Source organism: Lactuca virosa, chromosome 3 (assembly GCF_052849685.1).
Source record: "Lactuca virosa cultivar CGN04683 chromosome 3, Lactuca_virosa_CGN04683_v6, whole genome shotgun sequence".
Classification (NCBI taxonomy): Eukaryota; Viridiplantae; Streptophyta; class Magnoliopsida; order Asterales; family Asteraceae; genus Lactuca; species Lactuca virosa.
The window spans coordinates 81,915,805-81,942,247 of record NC_136428.1 but is presented as its reverse complement, the minus strand read 5'-3'; the positions used below and the strand labels follow the sequence as shown (position 1 = coordinate 81,942,247).

At 34.0% G+C, this 26,443-nt stretch overlaps 1 protein-coding gene across 1 annotated transcript; it reads left to right on the top strand.

Moving 5' to 3' along the window:
* The first annotated feature begins 15,106 nt into the window (after positions 1 to 15,106).
* On the top strand, positions 15,107 to 17,140 carry LOC145166095 (pentatricopeptide repeat-containing protein At2g20710, mitochondrial-like). Its single transcript, XM_079085021.1, has 2 exons — positions 15,107 to 15,449; positions 15,777 to 17,140. Exons 1-2 carry the CDS (start codon positions 15,159 to 15,161, stop codon positions 16,938 to 16,940), a joined length of 1,455 nt encoding a protein of 484 aa, XP_078941147.1. The 5' UTR covers positions 15,107 to 15,158; the 3' UTR covers positions 16,941 to 17,140.
* Positions 17,141 to 26,443: the final 9,303 nt, after the last annotated feature.

Here is a 26,443-nt window from a genome sequence, read left to right as displayed (position 1 = left end):
TTGAAGATATGGGATATGTTTTCATCCTTAGCCCCCTGACTTTCAGAACTTCACGGATTTAATCCAATATCCAAATTTCTTTTCAACATTTTTGGATTTTTACCATTTTTACCCCTTCATACCAAAACTATTTTCATTTCTTATCCTTTTCGTTGGTCTTATTCTTCTTTAAACCCTTCTAAGTTATTGCTTCTTATTCTATTCTTTTGTCTAAATTTAAAAATCGAAAAATACAAAATTATTTTTTTGTTATTTTTCCGGTTTTAATTTTTTGAAGATTAGTTTTATTCCAAAAGAATTTGTTTCATCATATCTTATGGGTTTTGAAGATTGTTGGTGATTCTTCTTAACTTTCCGGATTCTCTCCATGGTATTTGTTGAATATTCAAGGGTGTGATGATTATTCAAGGGGGAGTTCGTATTTGGAAGATTATTTCTATTTCTCTCGTTTTGAAGACCCCATGTACTGATGAGTCTCACAATTTAGGGGGAGAAATGCCAAGAAGATCGGAAATCGTGATCTTCATCAGTTTCAACACCTAGGGGGAAATTGTTGAGTATTTGAGATATTGAAACTGATTTGGCATATTTGGTTATTTAGGAAGCCTTTTTAGGGTTAATCATTTTATGATTCCCTACGATGCATTTACAGTAGAAGTTCTTAATCAAGCTCTTCTAAGACATTGGTTTTATATTAGGCATTTATTTTATATTTATGGTAGATATTTATTGTTCCCTATAAATAGTCATTAGGTTAACTTTTGGTGTAAGCTTTTGACCAGATTAGGGTTTTCTCTGTACGTTCATCTCATAATCAATACAAGAAAAACCTTTATCAGATTACTTGTGATGATTGATTCTGATTGTTCTTGATATTCCATATTGAAATTTCTCGGATTTATTCCTAACAAGTGGTATCAGATCAAAGTTAAAAACCGAAAGTCAATGAAGGAAAGTTAGTTTCGCTTTATTGCTAGTTCCAGTGTTTCGTTCCTTGAAGTGGAAAAATCAAGAAGCGAACCTATCTTCCAAAAGCGAAAGTCAGGAAAACTCACAAGCGAAACTCAAGTTAAGAAGCAAAACTCAGATTAAGAACCGAACTCATAGAAGCGAACCTCACAATAAGAACCGAACTCAAGATTAAGAAGCGAAACTCAATTGGAACCGAATGGAACCGAACGTTCGGTTGATTTTGCTTTGGGTATGAAATTGAAGCGAACCTGCGATTCGCTTTCGGTTCATCATCAATTGACTAGATTTAGAAACGAACGTAGTGGATTAAGTTCGCTTCCTCATCTACATCTACAAGTTCGTTTTCGTGGCTCGATAGTTCACAGTTGCAAATCCAAATCGAAAGTCAAAATTGGAATTTGTACCACCCTCTCGTAGTCTTCTTACAATCGATTTGGAGTCGGAATTCACGAATCTACATTGAAATCGCATCGACATCAACTGGAAACGAAGGTTTGCAGTCCATCATTCATGGAGGTTCAAATCGATCGGAGTGCTGGGATTAAAGATTCGCAATCGGAATATCGGAAATCAGAATTTAGTACTGATCGGAATTGAATTTGGATGTAAAAATCTGAAATTGGATCTTCTGAAATTATCAATGGTAATCGAAATTAAAAGCTAATTTGGGTTGATAATTTGATCGAAGGTATTTATTCGGCTGCTATAATCAAATGTTGATTTTGACTTTTTAAGTCAAAAGATGCGTCGCTGTTCCTCAAACGAAGAAGATGGAAAAGTTTCAATTCCAGTCCCCAAATGTTTACAAACTTCACGTTTTCTATCCACGTTGAAAGATCGGTATTTATTGCAGCGTTAAATTGAAGATATGGGATATGTTTTCATCCTTACCCCTGACTTTCAGAAGTTCACAGATTTAATCCAATATCCAAATTTCTTTTCAACATTTTTGGATTTTTACCATTTTTACCCCTTCTTACCAAAACTATTTTCATTTCTTATCCTTTTCTTTGGTCTTATTCTTCTTTAAACCCTTCTAAGTTATTGCTTCTTATTCTATTCTTTTGTCTAAATTTAAAAATCGAAAAATACAAAATTATTTTTTGTTATTTTTCCGGTTTTAATTTTTTGAAGATTGGGTTTTTTCCAAAAGAATTTGTTTCATCATATCTGATGGGTTTTGAAGATTGTTGGTGATTCTTCTTAACTTTCCGGATTCTCTCCATGGTATTTGTTGATTATTCAAGGGGGGGGGTGATGATTATTCAAGGGGGAGTTCGTATTTGGAAGATTATTTCTATTTCTCTCGCTTTGAAGACCCCATGTACTGATGAGTCTCACAATTTAGGGGGAGAAATGCCAAGAAGATCGGAAATCGTGATCTTCATCAGTTTCAACACCTAGGGGGAAATTGTTGAGTATTTGAGATATTGAAACTGATTTGGCATATTTGGTTATTTAGGGAAGCCTTTTTAGGGTTAATCATTTTATGATTCCCTACGATGCATTTATAGTAGAAGTTCTTAATCAAGCTCTTCTAAGACATTGGTTTTATATTAGGCATTTATTTTATATTTATGGTAGATATTTATTGTTCCCTATAAATAATCATTAGGTTAACTTTTGGTGTAAGCTTTTGACCAGATTAGGGTTTTCTCTGTACGTTCATCTCATAATCAATACAAGAAAAACCTTTATCATATTACTTGCATATTGTGGTGATTGATTCTGATTGTTCTTGATATTCCGTATTCAAATTTCTCGGATTTATTCCTAACAAGTGGTATCAGAGCAAAGTTAAAAACCGAAAGTCAATGAAGCAAAGTTAGTTTCGCTTTATTGCTAGTTCCAGTGTTTCGTTCCTTGAAGTGGAAAAATCAAGAAGCGAACCTATCTTCCAAAAGCGAAAGTCAGGAAAACTTACAAGCAAAACTCAAGTTAAGAAGCGAAACTCAGATTAAGAACCGAACTCATAGAAGCGAACCTCACAATAAGAACCGAACTCAAGATTAAGAAGCGAAACTCAATTGGAACCGAATGGAACCGAACGTTCGATTGATTTCGCTTTGGGTATGAAATTGAAGCGAACCTGCGATTCGCTTTCGGTTCATCATCAATTGACTAGATTTAGAAACGAACGTAGTGGATTAACTTCGCTTCCTCATCTACATCTACAGGTTCGTTTTCATGGCTCGATAGTTCATAGTTGCAAATCCAAATCGAAAGTCAAAATTGGAATTTGTACCACACACTCGTAGTCTTCTTACAATCGATTTGGAGTCGGAATTCACGAATGTACATTGAAATCGCATCGACATCAACTGGAAACGAAGGTTTGCAGTCCATCATTCATGGAGGTTCAAATCGATCGGAGTGCTGGGATTAAAGATTCGCAATCGGAATATCGGAAATCAGAATTTAGTACTGATCGGAATTGAATTTGGATGTAAAAATCTGAAATTGGATCTTCAGAAATTATCAATGGTAATCGAAATTAAAAGCTAATTTGGGTTGATAATTTGATCGAAGGTATTTATTCGGCTGCTGTAATCAAATGTTGATTTTGACTTTTCAAGTCAAAAGATGCGTCGCTGTTCCTCAAACGAAGAAGATGGAAAAGTTTCAATTCCAGTCCTCAAATGTTTACAAACTTCACGTTTTCTATCCACGCTGAAAGATCGGTATTTATTGCAGCGTTAAATTGAAGATATGGGATATGTTTTCATCCTTACCCCTGACTTTCAGAAGTTCACAGATTTAATCCAATATCCAAATTTCTTTTCAACATTTTTGGATTTTTACCATTTTTACCCCTTCTTACCAAAACTATTTTCATTTCTTATCCTTTTCTTTGGTCTTATTCTTCTTTAAACCCTTCTAAGTTATTGCTTCTTATTCTATTCTTTTGTCTAAATTTAAAAATCGAAAAATACAAAATTATTTTTTGTTATTTTTCCGGTTTTAATTTTTTGAAGATTGGGTTTATTCCAAAAGAATTTGTTTCATCATATCTGATGGGTTTTGAAGATTGTTGGTGATTCTTCTTAACTTTTCGGAATCTCTCCCTGGTATTTGTTGAATTTTCAAGGGGGGGGGGTGATGATTATTCAAGGGGGAGTTCGTATTTGGAAGATTATTTCTATTTCTCTCGTTTTGAAGACCCCATGTACTGATGAGTCTCACAATTTAGGGGGAGAAATGCCAAGAAGATCGGAAATCGTGATCTTCATCAGTTTCAACACCTAGGGGGAAATTGTTGAGTATTTGAGATATTGAAACTGATTTGGCATATTTGGTTATTTAGGGAAGCCTTTTTAGGGTTAATCATTTTATGATTCCCTACGATGCCTTTACAGTAGAAGTTCTTAATCAAGCTCTTCTAAGGCATTGGTTTTATATTAGGCATTTATTTTATATTTATGGTAGATATTTATTGTTCCCTATAAATAGTCATTAGGTTAACTTTTGGTGTAAGATTTTGACCAGATTAGGGTTTTCTCTGTACGTTCATCTCATAATCAATACAAGAAAAACCTTTATCAGATTACTTGTGATGATTGATTCTGATTGTTCTTGATATTCCATATTGAAATTTCTCGGATTTATTCCTAACAAGTGGTATCAGAGCAAAGTTAAAAACCGAAAGTCAATGAAGGAAAGTTAGTTTCGCTTTATTGCTAGTTCCAGTGTTTCGTTCCTTGAAGTGGAAAAATCAAGAAGCAAACCTATCTTCCAAAAGCGAAAGTCAGGAAAACTCACAAGCGAAACTCAAGTTAAGAAGCGAAACTCAAGTTAAGAAGCGAAACTCAGATTAAGAACCGAACTCATAGAAGCGAACCTCACATTAAGAACCGAACTCAAGATTAAGAAGCGAAACCCAATTGGAACCGAATGGAACCGAACGTTCGGTTGATTTCGCTTTGGGTATGAAATTGAAGCGAACCTGCGATTCGCTTTCGGTTCATCATCAATTGACTAGATTTAGAAACGAACGTAGTGGATTAAGCTCGCTTCCTCATCTACATCTACAGGTTCGTTTTCATGGCTCGATAGTTCACAGTTGCAAATCCAAATCGAAAGTCAAAATTGGAATTTGTACCACCCTCTCGTAGTCTTCTTACAATCGATTTGGAGTCGGAATTCACGAATCTACATTGAAATCGCATCGACATCAACTGGAAACGAAGGTTTGCAGTCCATCATTCATGGAGGTTCAAATCGATCGGAGTGCTGGGATTAAAGATTCGCAATCGGAATATCGGAAATCAGAATTTAGTACTGATCGGAATTGAATTTGGATGTAAAAATCTGAAATTGGATCTTCAGAAATTATCAATGGTAATCGAAATTAAAAGCTAATTTGGGTTGATAATTTGATCGAAGGTATTTATTCGGCTGCTGTAATCAAATGTTGATTTTGACTTTTCAAGTCAAAAGATGCGTCGTTGTTCCTCAAACGAAGAAGATGGAAAAGTTTCAATTCCAGTCCCCAAATGTTTACAAACTTCACGTTTTCTATCCACGTTGAAAGATCGGTATTTATTGCAGCGTTAAATTGAAGATATGGGATATGTTTTCATCCTTACCCCTGACTTTCAGAAGTTCACAGATTTAATCCAATATCCAAATTTCTTTTCAACATTTTTGGATTTTTACCATTTTTACCCCTTCTTACCAAAACTATTTTCATTTCTTATCCTTTTCTTTGGTCTTATTCTTCTTTAAACCCTTCTAAGTTATTGCTTCTTATTCTATTCTTTTGTCTAAATTTAAAAATCGAAAAATACAAAATTATTTTTTGTTATTTTTCCGGTTTTAATTTTTTGAAGATTGGGTTTATTCCAAAAGAATTTGTTTCATCATATCTGATGGATTTTGAAGATTGTTGGTGATTCTTCTTAACTTTCCGGATTCTCTCCATGGTATTTGTTGAATATTCAAGGGGGGGGGGTGATGATTATTCAAGGGGGAGTTCGTATTTGGAAGATTATTTCTATTTCTCTCGCTTTGAAGACCCCATGTACTGATGAGTCTGACAATTTAGGGGGAGAAATGCCAAGAAGATCGGAAATCGTGATCTTCATCAGTTTCAACACCTAGGGGAAATTGTTGAGTATTTGAGATATTGAAACTGATTTGGCATATTTGGTTATTTAGGGAAGCCTTTTTAGGGTTAATCATTTTATGATTCCCTACGATGCATTTATAGTAGAAGTTCTTAATCAAGATCTTCTAAGACATTGGTTTTATATTAGGCATTTATTTTATATTTATGGTAGATATTTATTGTTCCCTATAAATAATCATTAGGTTAACTTTTGGTGTAAGCTTTTGACCAGATTAGGGTTTTCTCTGTACGTTCATCTCATAATCAATACAAGAAAAACCTTTATCATATTACTTGCATATTGTGGTGATTGATTCTGATTGTTCTTGATATTCCGTATTCAAATTTCTCGGATTTATTCCTAACAAGTGGTATCAAAGCAAAGTTAAAAACCGAAAGTCAATGAAGCAAAGTTAGTTTCGCTTTATTGCTAGTTCCAGTGTTTCGTTCCTTGAAGTGGAAAAATCAAGAAGCGAACCTATCTTCCAAAAGCGAAAGTCAGGAAAACTCACAAGCGAAACTCAAGTTAAGAAGCGAAACTCAGATTAAGTACCGAACTCATAGAAGCGAACCTCACAATAAGAACCGAACTCAAGATTAAGAAGCGAAACACAATTGGAACCGAATGGAACCGAACGTTCGGTAGATTTCGCTTTGGGTATGAAATTGAAGCGAACCTGCGATTCGCTTTCGGTTCATCATCAATTGACTAGATTTAGAAACAAACGTAGTGGATTAAGTTCGCTTCCTCATCTACATCTACAGGTTCGTTTTCATGGCTCGATAGTTCATAGTTGCAAATCCAAATCGAAAGTCAAAATTGGAATTTGTACCACACACTCGTAGTCTTCTTACAATCGATTTGGAGTCGGAATTCACGAATGTACATTGAAATCGCATCGACATCAACTGGAAACGAAGGTTTGCAGTCCATCATTCATGGAGGTTCAAATCGATCGGAGTGCTGGGATTAAAGATTCGCAATCGGAATATCGGAAATCAGAATATAGTACTGATCGGAATTGAATTTGGATGTAAAAATCTGAAATTGGATCTTCAGAAATTATCAATGGTAATCGAAATTAAAAGCTAATTTGGGTTGATAATTTGATCGAAGGTATTTATTCGGCTGCTGTAATCAAATGTTGATTTTGACTTTTCAAGTCAAAAGATGCGTCGCTGTTCCTCAAACGAAGAAGATGGAAAAGTTTCAATTCCAGTCCCCAAATGTTTACAAACTTCACGTTTTCTATCCACGTTGAAAGATCGGTATTTATTGCAGCGTTAAATTGAAGATATGGGATATGTTTTCATCCTTACCCCTGACTTTCAGAAGTTCACAGATTTAATCCAATATCCAAATTTCTTTTCAACATTTTTGGATTTTTACCTTTTTTACCCCTTCTTACCAAAACTATTTTCATTTCTTATCCTTTTCTTTGGTCTTATTCTTCTTTAAACCCTTCTAAGTTATTGCTTCTTATTCTATTCTTTTGTCTAAATTTAAAAATCGAAAAATACAAAATTATTTTTTGTTATTTTTCCGGTTTTAATTTTTTGAAGATTGGGTTTATTCCAAAAGAATTTGTTTCATCATATCTGATGGATTTTGAAGATTGTTGGTGATTCTTCTTAACTTTCCGGATTCTCTCCATGGTATTTGTTGAATATTCAAGGGGGGGGGGAGGTGATGATTATTCAAGGGGGAGTTCGTATTTGGAAGATTATTTCTATTTCTCTCGCTTTGAAGACCCCATGTACTGATGAGTCTCACAATTTAGGGGGAGAAATGCCAAGAAGATCGGAAATCGTGATCTTCATCAGTTTCAACACCTAGGGGAAATTGTTGAGTATTTGAGATATTGAAACTGATTTGGCATATTTGGTTATTTAGGGAAGCCTTTTTAGGGTTAATCATTTTATGATTCCCTACGATGCATTTATAGTAGAAGTTCTTAATCAAGCTCTTCTAAGACATTGGTTTTATATTAGGCATTTATTTTATATTTATGGTAGATATTTATTGTTCCCTATAAATAATCATTAGGTTAACTTTTGGTGTAAGCTTTTGACCAGATTAGGGTTTTCTCTGTACGTTCATCTCATAATCAATACAAGAAAAACCTTTATCATATTACTTGCATATTGTGGTGATTGATTCTGATTGTTCTTGATATTCCGTATTCAAATTTCTCGGATTTATTCCTAACAAGTGGTATCAAAGCAAAGTTAAAAACCGAAAGTCAATGAAGCAAAGTTAGTTTCGCTTTATTGCTAGTTCCAGTGTTTCGTTCCTTGAAGTGGAAAAATCAAGAAGCGAACCTATCTTCCAAAAGCGAAAGTCAGGAAAACTCACAAGCGAAACTCAAGTTAAGAAGCGAAACTCAGATTAAGAACCGAACTCATAGAAGCGAACCTCACAATAAGAACCGAACTCAAGATTAAGAAGCGAAACTCAATTGGAACCAAATGGAACCGAACGTTCGGTTGATTTCGCTTTGGGTATGAAATTGAAGCGAACCTGCGATTCGCTTTCGGTTCATCATCAATTGACTAGATTTAGAAACAAACGTAGTGGATTAAGTTCGCTTCCTCATCTACATCTAGAGGTTCGTTTTCATGGCTCGATAGTTCATAGTTGCAAATCCAAATCGAAAGTCAAAATTGGAATTTGTACCACACACTCGTAGTCTTCTTACAATCGATTTGGAGTCGGAATTCACGAATGTACATTGAAATCGCATCGACATCAACTGGAAACGAAGGTTTGCAGTCCATCATTCATGGAGGTTCAAATCGATCGGAGTGTTGGGATTAAAGATTCGCAATCGGAATATCGGAAATCAGAATTTAGTACTGATCGGAATTGATTTTGGATGTAAAAATCTGAAATTGGATCTTCAGAAATTATCAAAGGTAATCGAAATTAAAAGCTAATTTGGGTTGATAATTTGATCGAAGGTATTTATTCGGCTGCTGTAATCAAATGTTGATTTTGACTTTTCAAGTCAAAAGATGCGTCGCTGTTCCTCAAACGAAGAAGATGGAAAAGTTTCAATTCCAGTCCCCAAATGTTTACAAACTTCACGTTTTCTATCCACGTTGAAAGATCGGTATTTATTGCAGCGTTAAATTGAAGATATGGGATATGTTTTCATCCTTACCCCTGACTTTCAGAAGTTCACAGATTTAATCCAATATCCAAATTTCTTTTCAACATTTTTGGATTTTTACCATTTTTACCCCTTCTTACCAAAACTATTTTCATTTCTTATCCTTTTCTTTGGTCTTATTCTTCTTTAAACCCTTCTAAGTTATTGCTTCTTATTCTATTCTTTTGTCTAAATTTAAAAATCGAAAAATACAAAATTATTTTTTGTTATTTTTCCGGTTTTAATTTTTTGAAGATTGGGTTTATTCCAAAAGAATTTGTTTCATCATATCTGATGGATTTTGAAGATTGTTGGTGATTCTTCTTAACTTTCCGGATTCTCTCCATGGTATTTGTTGAATATTCAAGGGGAGGGGGGGGTGATGATTATTCAAGGGGGAGTTCGTATTTGGAAGATTATTTCTATTTCTCTCGCTTTGAAGACCCCATGTACTGATGAGTCTGACAATTTAGGGGGAGAAATGCCAAGAAGATCGGAAATCGTGATCTTCATCAGTTTCAACACCTAGGGGGAAATTGTTGAGTATTTGAGATATTAAAACTGATTTGGCATATTTGGTTATTTAGGGAATCCTTTTTAGGGTTAATCATTTTAAGATTCCCTACGATGCATTTACAATAGAAGTTCTTAATCAAGCTCTTCTAAGGCATTGGTTTTATATTAGGCATTTATTTTATATTTATGGTAGATATTTATTGTTCCCTATAAATAATCATTAGGTTAACTTTTGGTGTAAGCTTTTGACCAGATTAGAGTTTTCTGTGTACGTTCATCTCATAATCAATACAAGAAAAACCTTTATCATATTACTTGCATATTGTGGTGATGGATTCTGATTGTTCTTGATATTCCGTATTCAAATTTATCGGATTTATTCCTAACAAGTGGTATCAGAGCAAAGTTAAAAACCGAAAGTCAATGAAGGAAAGTTAGTTTCGCTTTATTGCTAGTTCCAGTGTTTCGTTCCTTGAAGTGGAAAAATCAAGAAGCGAACCTATCTTCCAAAAGCGAAAGTCAGGAAAACTCACAAGCGAAACTCAAGTTAAGAAGCGAAACTCAAGTTAAGAAGCGAAACTCAAGTTAAGAAGCGAAACTCATATTAAGAACCGAACTCATAGAAGCGAACCTCACATTAAGAACCAAACTCAAGATTAAGAAGCGAAACTCAACTGGAACCGAATGGAACCGAACGTTCGGTTGATTTCGCTTTGGGTATGAAATTGAAGCGAACCTGCGATTCGCTTTCGGTTCATCATCAATTGACTAGATTTAGAAACGAACGTAGTGGATTAAGTTCGCTTCCTCATCTACATCTACAGGTTCGTTTTCATGGCTCGATAGTTCACAGTTGCAAATCCAAATCGAAAGTCAAAATTGGAATTTGTACCACCCTCTCGTAGTCTTCTTACAATCGATTTGGAGTCGGAATTCACCAATCTACATTGAAATCGCATCGACATCAACTGGAAACGAAGGTTTGCAGTCCATCATTCATGGAGGTTCAAATCGATCGGAGTGCTGGGATTAAAGATTCGCAATCGGAATATCGGAAATCAGAATTTAGTACTGATCGGAATTGAATTTGGATGTAAAAATCTGAAATTGGATCTTCAGAAATTATCAATGGTAATCGAAATTAAAAGCTAATTTGGGTTGATAATTTGATCGAAGGTATTTATTCGGCTGCTGTAATCAAATGTTGATTTTGACTTTTTAAGTCAAAAGATGCGTCGCTGTTCCTCAAACGAAGAAGATGGAAAAGTTTCAATTCCAGTCCCCAAATGTTTACAAACTTCACGTTTTCTATCCACGTTGAAAGATCGGTATTTATTGCAGCGTTAAATTGAAGATATGGGATATGTTTTCATCCTTACCCCTGACTTTCAGAAGTTCACAGATTTAATCCAATATCCAAATTTCTTTTCAACATTTTTGGATTTTTACCATTTTTACCCCTTCTTACCAAAACTATTTTCATTTCTTATCCTTTTCTTTGGTCTTATTCTTCTTTAAACCCTTCTAAGTTATTGCTTCTTATTCTATTCTTTTGTCTAAATTTAAAAATCGAAAAATACAAAATTATTTTTTGTTATTTTTCCGGTTTTAATTTTTTGAAGATTGGGTTTATTCCAAAAGAATTTGTTTCATCATATCTGATGGGTTTTGAAGATTGTTGGTGATTCTTCTTAACTTTCCGGAATCTCTCCCTGGTATTTGTTGAATTTTCAAGGGGGGGGGGGTGATGATTATTCAAGGGGGATTTCGTATTTGGAAGATTATTTCTATTTCTCTCGTTTTGAAGACCCCATGTACTGATGAGTCTCACAATTTAGGGGGAGAAATGCCAAGAAGATCGGAAATCGTGATCTTCATCAGTTTCAACACCTAGGGGGAAATTGTTGAGTATTTGAGATATTGAAACTGATTTGGCATATTTGGTTATTTAGGGAAGCCTTTTTAGGGTTAATCATTTTATGATTCCCTACGATGCCTTTACAGTAGAAGTTCTTAATCAAGCTCTTCTAAGGCATTGGTTTTATATTAGGCATTTATTTTATATTTATGGTAGATATTTATTGTTCCCTATAAATAATCATTAGGTTAACTTTTGGTGTAAGCTTTTGACCAGATTAGGGTTTTCTCTGTACGTTCATCTCATAATCAATACAAGAAAAACCTTTATCAGATTACTTGCATATTGTGATGATTGATTCTGATTGTTCTTGATATTCCATATTGAAATTTCTCGGATTTTTTCCTAACATTTTCACTTTTATTTTTATAAACAATGGTTTGTATGTATTAATATTTATAAGTGAAAATAGGTGTTACAATTTATTGGTTTATATTAAAATGAAAAAAGTTGAAGTTGGTTATGCTTACTAGATTTTGCTTAAAAACTAAAAAACATGTTTTCAAATAAAAAATCAAGATATATACTAAAATAAAAACATTTTTTAACATAAAAAACCAAGATATTTACAAAAATAGTTTTTGATATGTTATTCGTTTTCGAATTATATAGGTGCACAAACAAAAATAGTTTTTTCATCCTTTGTGAAAATAATTTTTTTCCTCCTACGTGAAAATAATATTTGACACGTTACTCTTTTTCGAATTATATAGATGCACAAACAAAAATATGTTTTTTTATGTGAAATAATGTTTTTTTTAATTATGTGAAAATATGTTTTTTTTTTGTATAAAAACATATTTTCACATAAAAAACCCCTTGTGTGAAAAACCTTTTGGACCAAAATTATACAAAAAAAAACATATTTCACACATAAAAAACCTTTCTTCTAATAAAAAAAATTTGTAAAAAAAGTTTTTATATAGAAAAAAAGGCTTTTTATGTGAAAAAGTGTTTTTTTTTTGTAAATATATGATTTTATAAAGCAAAAATAACATATTTGAAACAAAATTTCGAAAAAACATGTAAAAAACTAAATTTAGGATGGATTTGTAACAAAATTTTGAAATCTGGGTCAAAAGTGTAAACTTTTGACCAAATTTGTAATAAAATTTAAAATTTGCGCCAAAAGTATAAATTTTGAAAGTGAATGACCTGGTATCCGGGAAAAAGGATAAAAATAAATACGTTTATCGGTATTTGAGAATTAATCAGAAAAAAATATAGGAACTTAATTAAATATGAGATCAAAATGTAAAGACTTTATACTAGATTTCTCTTTACTTAATCAGTTCATTAGTCAATGAAAAAGAAAACAATATTGGTTTATGGTTGATAGTGTTTAAAAAACATATACTTTTTTTAAAATTTAAGTATTTTCTGATTTAATATCTGAATTTGTATCCGAAGTTTTGGATACAGACTTCGATATTAACATCCACTGTCCAAAATTTTAAGATATTAGGTTTTGAATATTCCTACTAATATGTTTGGTTTCATTGCAGTTCATAGGCTCCAAATATACTTGGAATCTACTACAACAAAAGTGGTAATATCAAGATCATCAGAACTGAAGACTGAGTGTTCTATCATTCCTGTTATGTGTAGGGTCTTAGTTTACAAGTACGACTCGACATCGGAACACCATGTTTGATGGTTCGGCCCTATTGAAGCTCGATTCTACCATAAGGTTAAGGGGAGTGGTAACACTCTCCTTAACCTTGTTACATCAACTTTTTGAGTGTCACATCATTTTTCTCCATTTAACACCTAATCTTGACATTTGATAGGGAATGGTAACACTCCTAGCATTCCAATTTTTTTTCTAATTTAATTTAATTATTTTATTTTAATACACAAACATTTTTTATGCACAAAAATTAATCAAATTTTATTTTTTTAAACCACCAACAATTAATATAATATAAATTATATTTTTTTTAAAATACAAACATTTCATATTAAATTAAAAAAGTTACAATAAATTAAAACTCAAAATACCTAGAAACACGATTTAATAATTCAAACCACGACAAACATGACTTAACACTAACAGACACGACTTAATACCTAGAAACAAGACTTAGTATATAAAAAACACACTTCATAAAAGAACACACTAAAGCAACGAGTCTTCCTCCAAAAACTGACATTCTAATTCGTCTTCTGGTGACATATTTAGATTACGATTGTCCATCGTCCAAAGATGATCGGTCAAATGACGGCTGTTGATTATCATCATTCTTTGGCATTGAAATCAGTCCACCATTTTAGCAATCCGGTTAAATACACTTGGACCAATCACAACCCCAATCCTTTCTCTTTCTTCGTGCCAAACATCTAATGACTTGGGCTTAGCGAGCCCCCTAGCGAGCGCTAGGGAGCCGTGTTCTCTTCTTCATAGCGAGCATAGCGAGTGCCTAGCGATCGGACACTCCGTTCTAAGAAGAGTCTCACATTCATTTCTCTTTTCCTTATGATTTTGACCGTTCAAACAGTTAAAAAAATATTTTATTAACCTCATGTAGATACTGATTTAATCTCTAACATTTATACACAATTCTTCTATATTTCTCTCTTATTAATATAATCTTTTACATAATATAATTTCCATTTATTTTCAACCATAGTAGACCCACATAATCCATTAAATTATACAACCTTAATATTCAAATATAAAAATGCTTGTCGTACTAATTTAAACACACTACTTTTGGAAATTGTTTTCCATCTAAGGAAAAAAAATAGAAAAAAAATGGTTTTGAGTGGTTTTATCATTATTATTATGCAAATTTTAAAGTTTTCAGCTTAAATTAGTGAAAACTTTTAATCATTATTTATTTTTATTTTTATTTGGTAAGCTAAATCTTTTAAAATTAATAATTATTATTTTTATCAAACAATATATAAAAGATGAGACACATGGAGGTGGAGATTTTCCAACAAAACAAATTAGGAAGAATAAATGATGAACAAGAATTTCCAACTAGACCACATGGAAGTGGAGGAGGGAATGGATACCGGTGGGAAGGGGTGGGATTTTTAATTTTCCAAAAACATTAATAATAACCAAATCTAATAAAAATGTATAAAATAAAAGTAAAATCGTTATTTTAAATTGGTAATAGACAAAATTTGTAAAAAAAATCATAGAGATCATTGAAAGGAAAAAAAAAAATTATAACGACAAAACTTGCAAATTATTCTAAACAAAGAAAAAATTTATATATTTTATACATCAAAGAATAACAAATTTCACTACCACTAAAATTATTATACTTTTAGTAATCTAATGTTTTAGTTACCAGAAACTAGAAAGAGATCAATTTAACAAAACTATAATATTTTAGGGGTATAAACGTGTGAAAGACCAATATTGAAGGACTGTAATGTAAATTTCACTGAGGTCGTAGAACCCTAAACCCTAAAAATCAATGTAAATCAGCGAAAATTTCGAATCCTTTCACTACTCTCTCAACCAATCTCTCTGTGCATGAGCATGATGATGATGGCGTTGCTTCGATCCTGTAAATCATCAAAAGGTTACATTTCCATTTCTAGGGGTTTGTTTTACTCGACTGAAACAAGCATCATCCAGGAAAAGCCAATTCCTAAGAAGAATGACAATCTGTACAGGAGGATTTCACCCGTCGGGGATCCTAACGCTTCGATGATACCGATACTCGAACAGTGGGAAAAAGAAGGTAAATCCGTCAAAATCGAGCAGCTCATTGTCATAATCAAAAGCCTCCGGAAGTTCAATCGATACACCCACGCTCTCCAGGTTCGTGTATACTAAAATTCGCGAATGTTAACCATTGATTCTCATTCTATTTTCTCCTAATCAAATCAGTTATCGAGAACTGGTTTCAAAAATCATCGAGATTCAAGTATATCAACTTCCAATTGTTATGTCCAAAAGTTCATTTCCTGCTGCTACTTGTATTTTCCAAATGTGGTTATAGATCATCGAAGCATTGAAGCTTTAGGATATTTTATTCTCATTTCAAAAATCAAATGTTGAGTATTAATTTGTAGAAATCGATTCAGATCCACATCTCTCATCTATCTGTGATCAAACATTGTTACAATCAACTCTTTCTAATGGCAGCTTTCAGAATGGATGTCCAAAAAAAGGACGAAACTTCACCCAGCAGGTTTTGCAGTTCACTTGGATCTACTATCAAGAGTCGAAGGCGTAGAACAAGCTGAAAACTATTTCAATACCATTCCAGACGAAGTAAAGAATTTCCAAGTCTATGGCGCCCTTCTAAACTGCTACTCCAGTACAAAATCACTAGAAAAAGCAGAATCCCTCTCAGAAAAGATGAAGCAAATGGGAATGATGACAACACTTTCTTACAACTCAATGCTTAATCTCTACAAAAAAACCGGAGACATCAAAAAGCTAGATGAAACCTATCAAGAAATGCTAGAAACAGGTATTTCATGTGATAAACCAACTTTCTACATCCGATTAAGTGCATACGCTTCTCTCCCCAACATTGAAGCAATGGAAAAAGTTCTTAAAAGAATGGAAGAAATCTCTACACTTACAGTTGACTGGAACGCCTACATCATCATCTCAGGTGGGTATTTAAAATCCGGTAAACCGGAAAAATCCTATGAAATGTTACAGAAATCAGAAGGGTATATCCGTGGGAATTCCAAAGGGGCAGCTTGGGAAATTCTTATTCGAATGTACGCTTCTCTAGGTAAAAAAGATGATGTGTATAGAATATGGAATTTATACAAATCCTCATGGAGTAAAGTATACAATCGAGGCTATTCATCTGTGATTTATGCATTAGTGAAATTGGATGACATTGATGGAGCTGAGAAGATGTTGACCGAATGGGAAGCTCAAAACTTGTCTTTTGACTTTAGGATACCGAATATGGTTATTGGTGGGTATTGTAAGAAGGGTATTTTGGGGAAAGCGGAAAAGTATGTTGAGCGGGTTGTGGGGATGGGGAAGATGGCTCCGGCGAGCACGTGGGGGTTGTTTGTGGCGGCGTATGTTAGGGAGGGTGAGATGGAGAAGGCGGTGGAGGTGTTGAGAAAGTGTGTGGTGGCTGAGGATAAAAGGGGGTGTAGATTGGATCAAGATGTGTTTGAAAAATGTGTGGAGTATTTGAAAGGGAAAGGGGAATTGGAATTGGTGGGAGAGATTGAGAGGAGTTTTGAAGGTAGGATTCGTGTTCCAAGGATTTCGGATGGGGATGAAGGATTGGAATCGCAGGATTTTGATGAAATTGAAGAGAGTAATCGGTGATGGAATTGAATTCCGATTCCATGGTGATAAATGTAATAATGATTAGGGTATGGTTGGGTTTTAACTTTTTAGATTTTAAGAATCGAATTAAAGAAAAAGTTTTGTTCGGATGAATGAGCTTGAATGTAAGGAATTAAATTCAAAAGCCACCAGCTATTTTGTTGAGTATATCTTAGTGAAATTGTTTTTTTATTATTTAAGATTAGAAGTTACCAAATGTTATTCATTTATTTAAGATTAGAAGTTGCCAAAAAAATTAGAAGACTTTTTTGTATTGTTGTATGGAATTTTCCATGTTTTGGTTTATGTTTGTATATGCTATTATCTAGATATATTAAAATTTGTGGATTTGGGATTTTTGGGTTTGGACTTTTAAGGCGTGGGCTATTTTTTTGATTTGATTATATAACCGGGTCTCCTGATTGGTAGTTTTTTCGTCTTATAATTAATAAAGTATTATAACAGAAAAACCACAGTATACATTTTCTTTATAAGGGCTAAGATTACTTACACCATGGTGGAGGCCCATATCGCCTAGCATTCTTCTCAATCTAAACCCATGAAATATAAATTGTTTTTACAAACCCAATGTTCACTAACAAAAATGACCGAGTAAAGAACGAATAAAAATTAGTAAATAAAAAAAAGACCCAAACGACAAGAACAATATGCGACATGAGCATGATATACAAATTTATCAATGGTAAATGTAGGTGGAGAGGATAATATCGAATCAAAGATGTTTAAAAATATTTTTTTAGCTTTTTAATTCAATCTTATTCTTTTTTTTTTCTTAGAATATTTGTATTTGATGTTATCTTAAAACATTCCGTGTAGATATAAAAAGTTTATATGACATCTTTCTATGGAACAAGTTTATGTGACATATCTTTCTATGGAACTCTCACGATGCGAGGCGTGTATTTACCAAAGTTCAACAACTACTTCACCACAAATATTTATAATACCAAAGTTGATTTAGGCAAAACGAAATATTTAAAGATATATGATGAAAAAAAAATTATTATTTTTAACTAAAAGGTTAAACTATTAAGAATTATCATTTTGAATAATTTTAAACGAAAAATAAAATAAAAAATTTATGCCAACTTTACATTTGGTTAGGTTAGAATAATTTTATACCAAAAATAATATAAAAAATATGTCAACTTTTCATTATATTTGTTGTTAGAGTATTCACTAACCCAAAGCTTCATCTTAAGAGATGCTAAAATTAAAAAAGAAATATGTCCTCTTCTAATAAAGAGAATATTATAACACAAAAACCCCAGTAGACATTTTCTCTGTATGAAAACCCTAAATTTGTTAACTATGAAAGAAAATATAACTAAAAATGCATTTTTAATATTCATAATCGGAACGTTAGTAAAAAAAAAAAAAAACACAACATATTTAAAAGGCTAAGATTATTTACTCCATGGTGGAGGCCCATAGGGCCTAGCGTTCTTCTCAATCTCAACAAGTGAAACAAAATTTGTTTTTTACAAACCCAATGTTTATTAACAAATGTGACTGAATTTTAAAAAAAAAAGTAAGGTGAAACTGTGAAAAGGCAAAAAATCTCAAAAGACAAACAATATGCGACATGAGCATGATATACGAATTTATCATGGTAAATGTAGGTGGAGAGGATAATATCGTATAAAAGATGTTTGGAAAGTACTTTTTTTTTTTGCTTTTTAATTCAACCTTATCTTTTTTTTTTTTTTTTTTTTTTTTTGTTCCTAAAATATTTATAATTAATGTTATCTTAAAACATTCCTTAAAGATATAAAAAGCTTATATGACATATCTTTCTATGGAACTCTCACGATGCGAGGCGTGTTGTTCAGAAATTTTAACGACTAGTTCACCAGAAATATTTATCATACCAAAGTTGACTTACAGAAAAACAAATATTTAAAAAATATATGATGAATAAAAAATTTAAAAGATTTTAACTAAAAGATCAAACTATTCAGCAACTAATAATTAATGTTTTTTTTTTTTGGCTTATTACCCCTTCGATTTTTATTCAGCAATAAAGTCTTTCTAATGAGCAGGTATATATCAAAACTCCTAAGAAGATTTTTTTTTTCTCAATATTCATTTATAAATTTTGATTGTTTTATGTTTTTATAAATATATAAACTTGTTTACATTAAAAATCATTGCAAAAACAAAGTAAATTGGTTTTTAGAATGTATGATAAAAAAAATGAGATAATTACAGATCTTTTATAGTTTTATTGATAAAAGAAATAAGTTGAAAATAAATTGTAATGTAGTGGGGGTGGTACTCTTTAAAAAGTATAATGTATTTTAGATGTTCATTGTACGTGTCAGTGAATGAAATTCATAGATTCTTTGCAGATAAATTTCATGAGAGATGATCGAACAGACCTATATTAATTAGTGATCAATTCAAAAAACTCTCAAGTGACCACATTGACTCACTGGAGGCACCAATACAAGTTGATGAAATAAAGCAAGCCATTTGGAACTGTGGTGGTGATAAGGCCCCTGGGCCGGACGGATACACTTTTAAAATCCTTAAAAACAAATGGGATCTTATCAAAGGAGATGTAATTAGCTTTGTGGAAACACTTTGAAACATATGGTCAATTCGCGAGTGGTTGTAATTCATCGTTCATCACTTTGGTCCCCAAAGTTAAAGATCCTCTTCACCTTGGTGATTACATACCCATCAACTTGATTGGATGTTTATATAAGATCATAGCAAATATTCTTGCCTCCCGACTTAAATCAGTTATTGGCCCAGTTATTGATGAAGTCCAATCGGCTTACATCAAAGGAAGGAATATCCTCGATGGACCACTGATAGTCAATGAAAAATTTTCATGGGCCAAACAGGCAAAAGAAAGAATCTTCATATTCAAGGTAGACTTTGAAAAAACATTTGACTCATTGAATTGGCGCTTCCTAGATTCTATAATGGAACAAATGGGCTTCAGTTATAAATGGAGGAATTGGATAAATGGTTGTCTCTCGTCTTCAATGGCATCGGTTCTTGTAAATGGGTCCCCCACACGGGAGTTCCTGATCACGAAAGGAGTCGGGTGACCCTCTGTCATTTTTTCTCTTTATAATTGCAAAGGATGGATTGAATATTGCGATTAAGAATGTGTCTCAAAAATCATTGTACAATAGTGTCATATTACCAAATGATGGACCATGCCTAACACATCTCTTTTACGCCGATGACGCCATGTTTATTGGTAAATGAGAAACAGGGAGTATCAAGAACCTAGCTCGAATACTAAAATGTTTCCACATTAGTTTTGGTCTTAAAGTAAATGTTGTGAAATACGAAGGATCCGAATAAACTTAAATAATATTAGCTCAATGCGGAATGGGATCAAAAATTATCAAAGCGTAATAATCACAACGAAATACGAATAAAATAAATAGAATAGAGACACATGAATTTACGTGGAAACCCAAATCGGGAAAAAACCACGGGCGGAGGAAGCCGAGAAACAATTCACTATAATTTGCAGTGTTTACAGGGATTATGAAAGAGATTACAAATAGAGTGAGAGGGCTAAAATATATGGTGGTGTATCAGTATATATATATATATATATATATATATATATATATATATATATATATATATATATATATATATATATGTAATGTTTTACTATATATATATATTTGATTGTTGGGTTCATTCGTAATGAAATGGCTTAGGCTATTTATAGCCAAAGAAAAGAACATATGAAAGGATAAAAAATGCCGTCGTCCAAAAATGTTGCGCCTTCAAATTTGAATACTATTCATGACCAAACACTCCGCCTACAAACTTTTGAATAACAAATCTCCAAATTCACATGTGTCGTCCAATTCTTCAAACATTTCACATATATATTACTATTCATAGTCAAACTATGAATAGTAAATGATAAGTTACGGAAATAACCCCTGAACTATTTGCCACTTGCTAATTTTGGAGGCAACATTTTCCACAATCTCCACCTTGACATCAAAATTAAGCAAGTCATGCTTTACGATTAGTCAAAAAACTATAGCTCATCAAACTCTAAAACTTCCATAAGAACCTGCAAAATTATATAGAGAAAAATTGTTTCCGAAAAATAAATAATACTTCCTCCACCTACGAGCCTTCAGGCTCAACTGCGATCAGAAACACCCACCATGTCCAAACATAATTTGAACTTGGCTATAGGAAGACTTTTAGTGAACATATCAGCGGGATTATAATCTGTATGAATCTTGTCCACAACACAATCACCTTTTTCAATGATATCCCGCACAAAATGATAACGAATATCAATATGCTTTGTTCGGTCATGAAACATTTGATCTTTACTCAAGAAGATAGCACTCTGGTTGTCACAGAAAACTGTGGTCACCTTTATTCTATCATCGAGTTCTCCGAATAACCCCTTCAACCAGATATCTTCCTTAACTGCTTCTGTAATCGCCATTTACTCTGCCTCGGTAGAAGACAGGGCAACTGTAGACTGTAACTGGGCTTTCCAACTAACAGCACAACCATTTAGTGTAAACACATACCCTGTAACTGATCTTCGTTTATCCAAATCTTTTCCATAATCTGAATCAACATATCCGAACACCCCAGTGTTAGATTTGCCAAAACGTAAACACATGGAAGACGTACCTCGTAAATAACGAAAAATCCACTGAACTGCTTTCCAGTGTTCTTTCCCCGGGTTCGCCATGTATCTACTAACCATGCTAACAACATAAGCCAAATCAGGGCGTGTGCAGATCATAGCATACATTAAAGATCCAACAACACTAGAGTATGGAACACGTGCCATGTAAGCCATATCAGTCTCATTAGTAGGACTCAAAGCGGATGATAGCTTGAAATGAGCTGCAAAAGGTGTGTTGACAGACTTTGCTTCGTGCATATTGAAGCGTCTTAGGACTTTCTCAATATAACTTTTCTGAGAAAGATGCAAGATCCTAGACTTCCTGTCACGAATAATTTCCATACCTAAAATCTTTTTGGCAGCTCCTAAGTCCTTCATTTCAAATTCAGCTTTCAACTGGTCTTTTAACTTCTGAATCTCCTTCATATCTTTTGCTGCAATCAACATGTCATCCACGTACAAGAGTAAGTAGATCTTTGAACCATTGTCACCTTTCTTGAAATAAACACAGCTATCATAGGTGCACCTGCTGAATTTGTGACTGGTCATGAAAGAATCGAACCTCTTGTACCATTGTCTAGGAGACTGCTTGAGGCCATAAAGAGATTTGTTCAACTTGCATACGTAGTTCTCCTTTCCAGGAACTACAAAACCTTCAGGTTGTTGCATAAAAATCTCTTCCTCAAGCTCACCATTTAGGAAAGCTGTAGTGACATCAAGTTGTTCTAACTCAAAATCGTTAGAAGCAACCAACCGCAACAATACACGAATGGAAGTATGTTTGACAACTGGGGAATAAATGTCAGTGTAATCAATACCAGGAATCTGACTGTAGCCTTTAGCTACTAACCGAGCTTTGTATCTTGGTTTATCATTTGGGTTGACAGGTTCCTTGAGCTTGTAGACCCACTTGCATTTAACTGGTCTCTTTCCTTTCGGAATAGGAACTAAATTCCAAGTACTGTTTCGCTGCAAGGATTCCATCTCATTTTGCATAGCGAGCATCCAATCATTTGAGTCTTCAGATTTGATAGCCTCGTCATAATTCGCAGGCTCCGTTGCGTACTCAATATTATCAGCAACAATAAAAGCATAGGCAACCAAATCAGATTCAGCATACCTCTTCGGAGGAATAATCTGTCTTCTCGGTCTATCTCTTGCAATGCTTGGAGTAGTAGCTTGTGGTTGTGAAGGTGTTGAATCTTCACCAACAACATGCTCATCCGACGAAGAAGAATCTTGATGCTGATTTGTACTCTGATTAGTGGTAGGTGAAGTAGGAAGCTCCACCTCCATTTGAGCATACTCTTTATTTGCTTCGGATGATACATCTGATGCATCTGTTCTTTTAGAAGAGTCAGCAACTGGTTGAATCATAGCAGACTCATCAAAAGTAACATCTCTTGAGATGATAATTTTCTTCAAATCAAAGCTCCATAACTTGTAACCCTTTACACCTTGATTGTACCCAAGAAAAACGCATTTGATTGCTCTTGGTTCTAGCTTCCCATTGTCAACTCGTGCATACGCTGGACATCCGAATGGTTTTAAATCTGAATAATTTGCAGGTTTACCGGACCATAACTCAAACGGAGTTTTCTTCTCGATTGCTCGTGACGGTGATCGGTTGATAACATAGCAAGCAGTCGAAGCAGCCTCCGCCCAAAAAGACTTTGGCAATTTGGAATTAGAAAGCATACACCGGACGTTCTCCATAATGGTGCGATTCATTCTTTCAGCTACACCATTTTGTTGAGGTGAATGGACTACTGTGCGATGTCGAGTAATGCCTTCCTTTTGACAATAGACATTAAACTCTTCTGAGCAAAACTCAAGTCCATTATCCGTACGAAGATACTTTACCGCCAGACCTGATTGCTTTTCAACCTGAACTTTCCAATTTCTGAAGGTATAGAAAACGTCTCCTTTATGTTTTAAGAAGAAAGACCACACCTTCCTGGAGAAATCATCAATAATAGTGAGCATATAAATAGCTCCACCTTTTGAAGCAACTCGAGCCGGTCCCCACAAATCCGAGTGAACATAATCAAGTGGTCCTTTCGTTGTATGGATGCCACTTGCAAACCTCACTCGTTTTGCCTTGCCATATACACAGTCTTCACAGAAATCCAAATCAACAATCTTTTGTAGACCAAGTAAACCTCTTCGACTCAATTCTGACATGCCTTGAAAACTCATATGGCCGAGTCGAAGGTGCCAAAGACGGGACTGATCTGGATCAGAAAAAGACTTTGACACAACAGCAGCATCACTCGAAATTGTTTGCCCGTCAAGAAAGTAAAGATCTGAGGTTTTTCGTTTGGCTCTCAGTTTGTCGGAGCCGTCTTTGAATACCCTGAGAACTCCACCTTTACCAGCAAACTCGTATCCCCTTTTGTCAAAAGAACTGAGAGATAACAAGTTTCTTCTGAGGTCAGGAACATATCTAACATCCCCCATGGTTCGAATAACTCCGTCAAACATACGGATCCTGACTGAACCATGTCCAAGAACTGGACATGTAGTATTGTTACCCATCAACACATAGCCCTGGTTAACCTTTTCAAATGTGTAAAACCAACTTTTGTTGTGACACATATGAAAAGTACAACCAGAGTCGAGTATCCAATCACCAGTGGAATCCAGTTTATCTGAATAAACTGTCAAAAGTTCTCCAATACCTTCCACCTCAGCTACATCGGCTTCACCCGAAGTGCTAGCTTGTTTACCATTTGCTGCCGTCTTCTCTTTTTCTTTATTCTTCAACTTGAAGCATTCTTCAAGCACATGTCCCTTCTTGTGACAATAGTTGCAAAACTTTCGTTTGCCTTTTGATTTGGATCTGGTTCTGTTGGAAGATTGAGAAGTTCTACTTCTCTCTGTTGTTCTTCCTCTGGCATTCAAACCTTCGGCTTTAGCATCACTTGAACCACCACCAGTAATATGCTTCATCTTCTCTTTGGAATCCAAAGCTGTATAGACTTCATCTAAAACTAAAGTGTCACGGCTATAGATAATAGTATCACGAAAATGGCTATAGGATTCTGGCAACGACGACAGTAAGAATAAAGCCAAGTCTTCATCTTCATACTGAACATCCATATTCTCTAAGTTATTTACTAACTCTTTAAATGTGGATATATGTTCAGTTAAAGAGCCTCCTTCAATCATCTTGAGATTAAACAACCGTTGCTTCAAATGCAACTTGTTTGGTAAGCTCTTGGTCATCAACAGTTGCTCCAACTTTAGCCATAAAGAAGCCGCTGACGTTTCTTTTAGAACATCTTGCAAAACATCGTTTGACAAGTGCAAACGAATCTGGGATAAAGCCTTCAGATCTTTCATCTCCTTTTCTTCTTCGGTCCATGTATCGGGCATCTTATTTAAACCCAAAAGCGCCTTGTGTAAATCCATCTGAATGAGAATGTCTCTCATCTTTACTTGCCACAACGGAAATCGTGTGTTACGATCCAGTAGTGGAATATCGTATTTTACCGAAGACATGATTAATTACTTGATAAAATGATCCCAATGAGCTAATATTACAACCCGGATGCTCTGATACCAATTGTTGTGAAATACGAAGGATCCGAATAGCCTTAAATAATATTAGCTCAATGCGGAATGGGATCAAAAATTATCAAAGCGTAATAATCACAACGAAATACGAATAAAATAAATAGAATAGAGACACAGGAATTTACGTGGAAACCCAAATCGGGAAAAAACCACGGGCGGAGGAAGCCGAGAAACAATTCACTATAATTTGCAGTGTTTACAGGGATTATGAAAGAGATTACAAATAGAGTGAGAGGGCTAAAATATATGGTGGTGTATCAGTATATATATATATATATATATATATATATATATATATATATATATATATATATATATATATATATATGTAATGTTTTACTATATATATATATATATATATATATATATATATATATATATATATATATTTGATTGTTGGGTTCATTCGTAATGAAATGGCTTAGGCTATTTATAGCCAAAGAAAAGAACATATGAAAGGATAAAAAATGCCGTCGTCCAAAAATGTTGCGCCTTCAAATTTGAATACTATTCATGACCAAACACTCCGCCTACAAACTTTTGAATAACAAATCTCCAAATTCACATGTGCCGTCCAATTCTTCAAACATTTCACATATATATTACTATTCATAGTCAAACTATGAATAGTAAATGATAAGTTACGGAAATAACCCCTGAACTATTTGCCACTTGCTAATTTTGGAGGCAACATTTTCCACAGTAAACTTCCACAAATCGAGTCTATATGGTATTGGTGTGACAGACTCTGAATTAAATGATCAAGCACAAGTCCTAGGTTGCATCAGGGGATCCTTTCTGTTTACTTACTTGGGTGTTCCGGCTGGGGCTAACATGTCTCTAAAAAAACACTGGCGACCAATAATTGAAAAATTCCATGCAAGATTGTCGATTTGGAAAGCTAAAACTCTCTCTTTTAGAGGACGACCCACACTCATTAAATCTGTTCTCAATAGTCTACCTACATTCTACCTCTCATTATTCAAGGAACCTATTGGTGTGATAGATGTTCTTGAAAAGATTAGAAGATGTTTCATGTGGGGTGGTAATGACACAAAAGCAAAGATTCACCGGGTATCGTGGTCGAAGGTAATTGTTGCAAAAAAGGAAGGGGGCTTGGAGTTGGCTCATTAAAAGCACAGAATTTATCACTACTCACGAAATGGCTATGGAGATTAAAAACAGATCATAATTGCTTATGGAGAAATTGCATCATTAGTATTCACAATAACAAGAGGAAACCGGTTACATGTTGCCA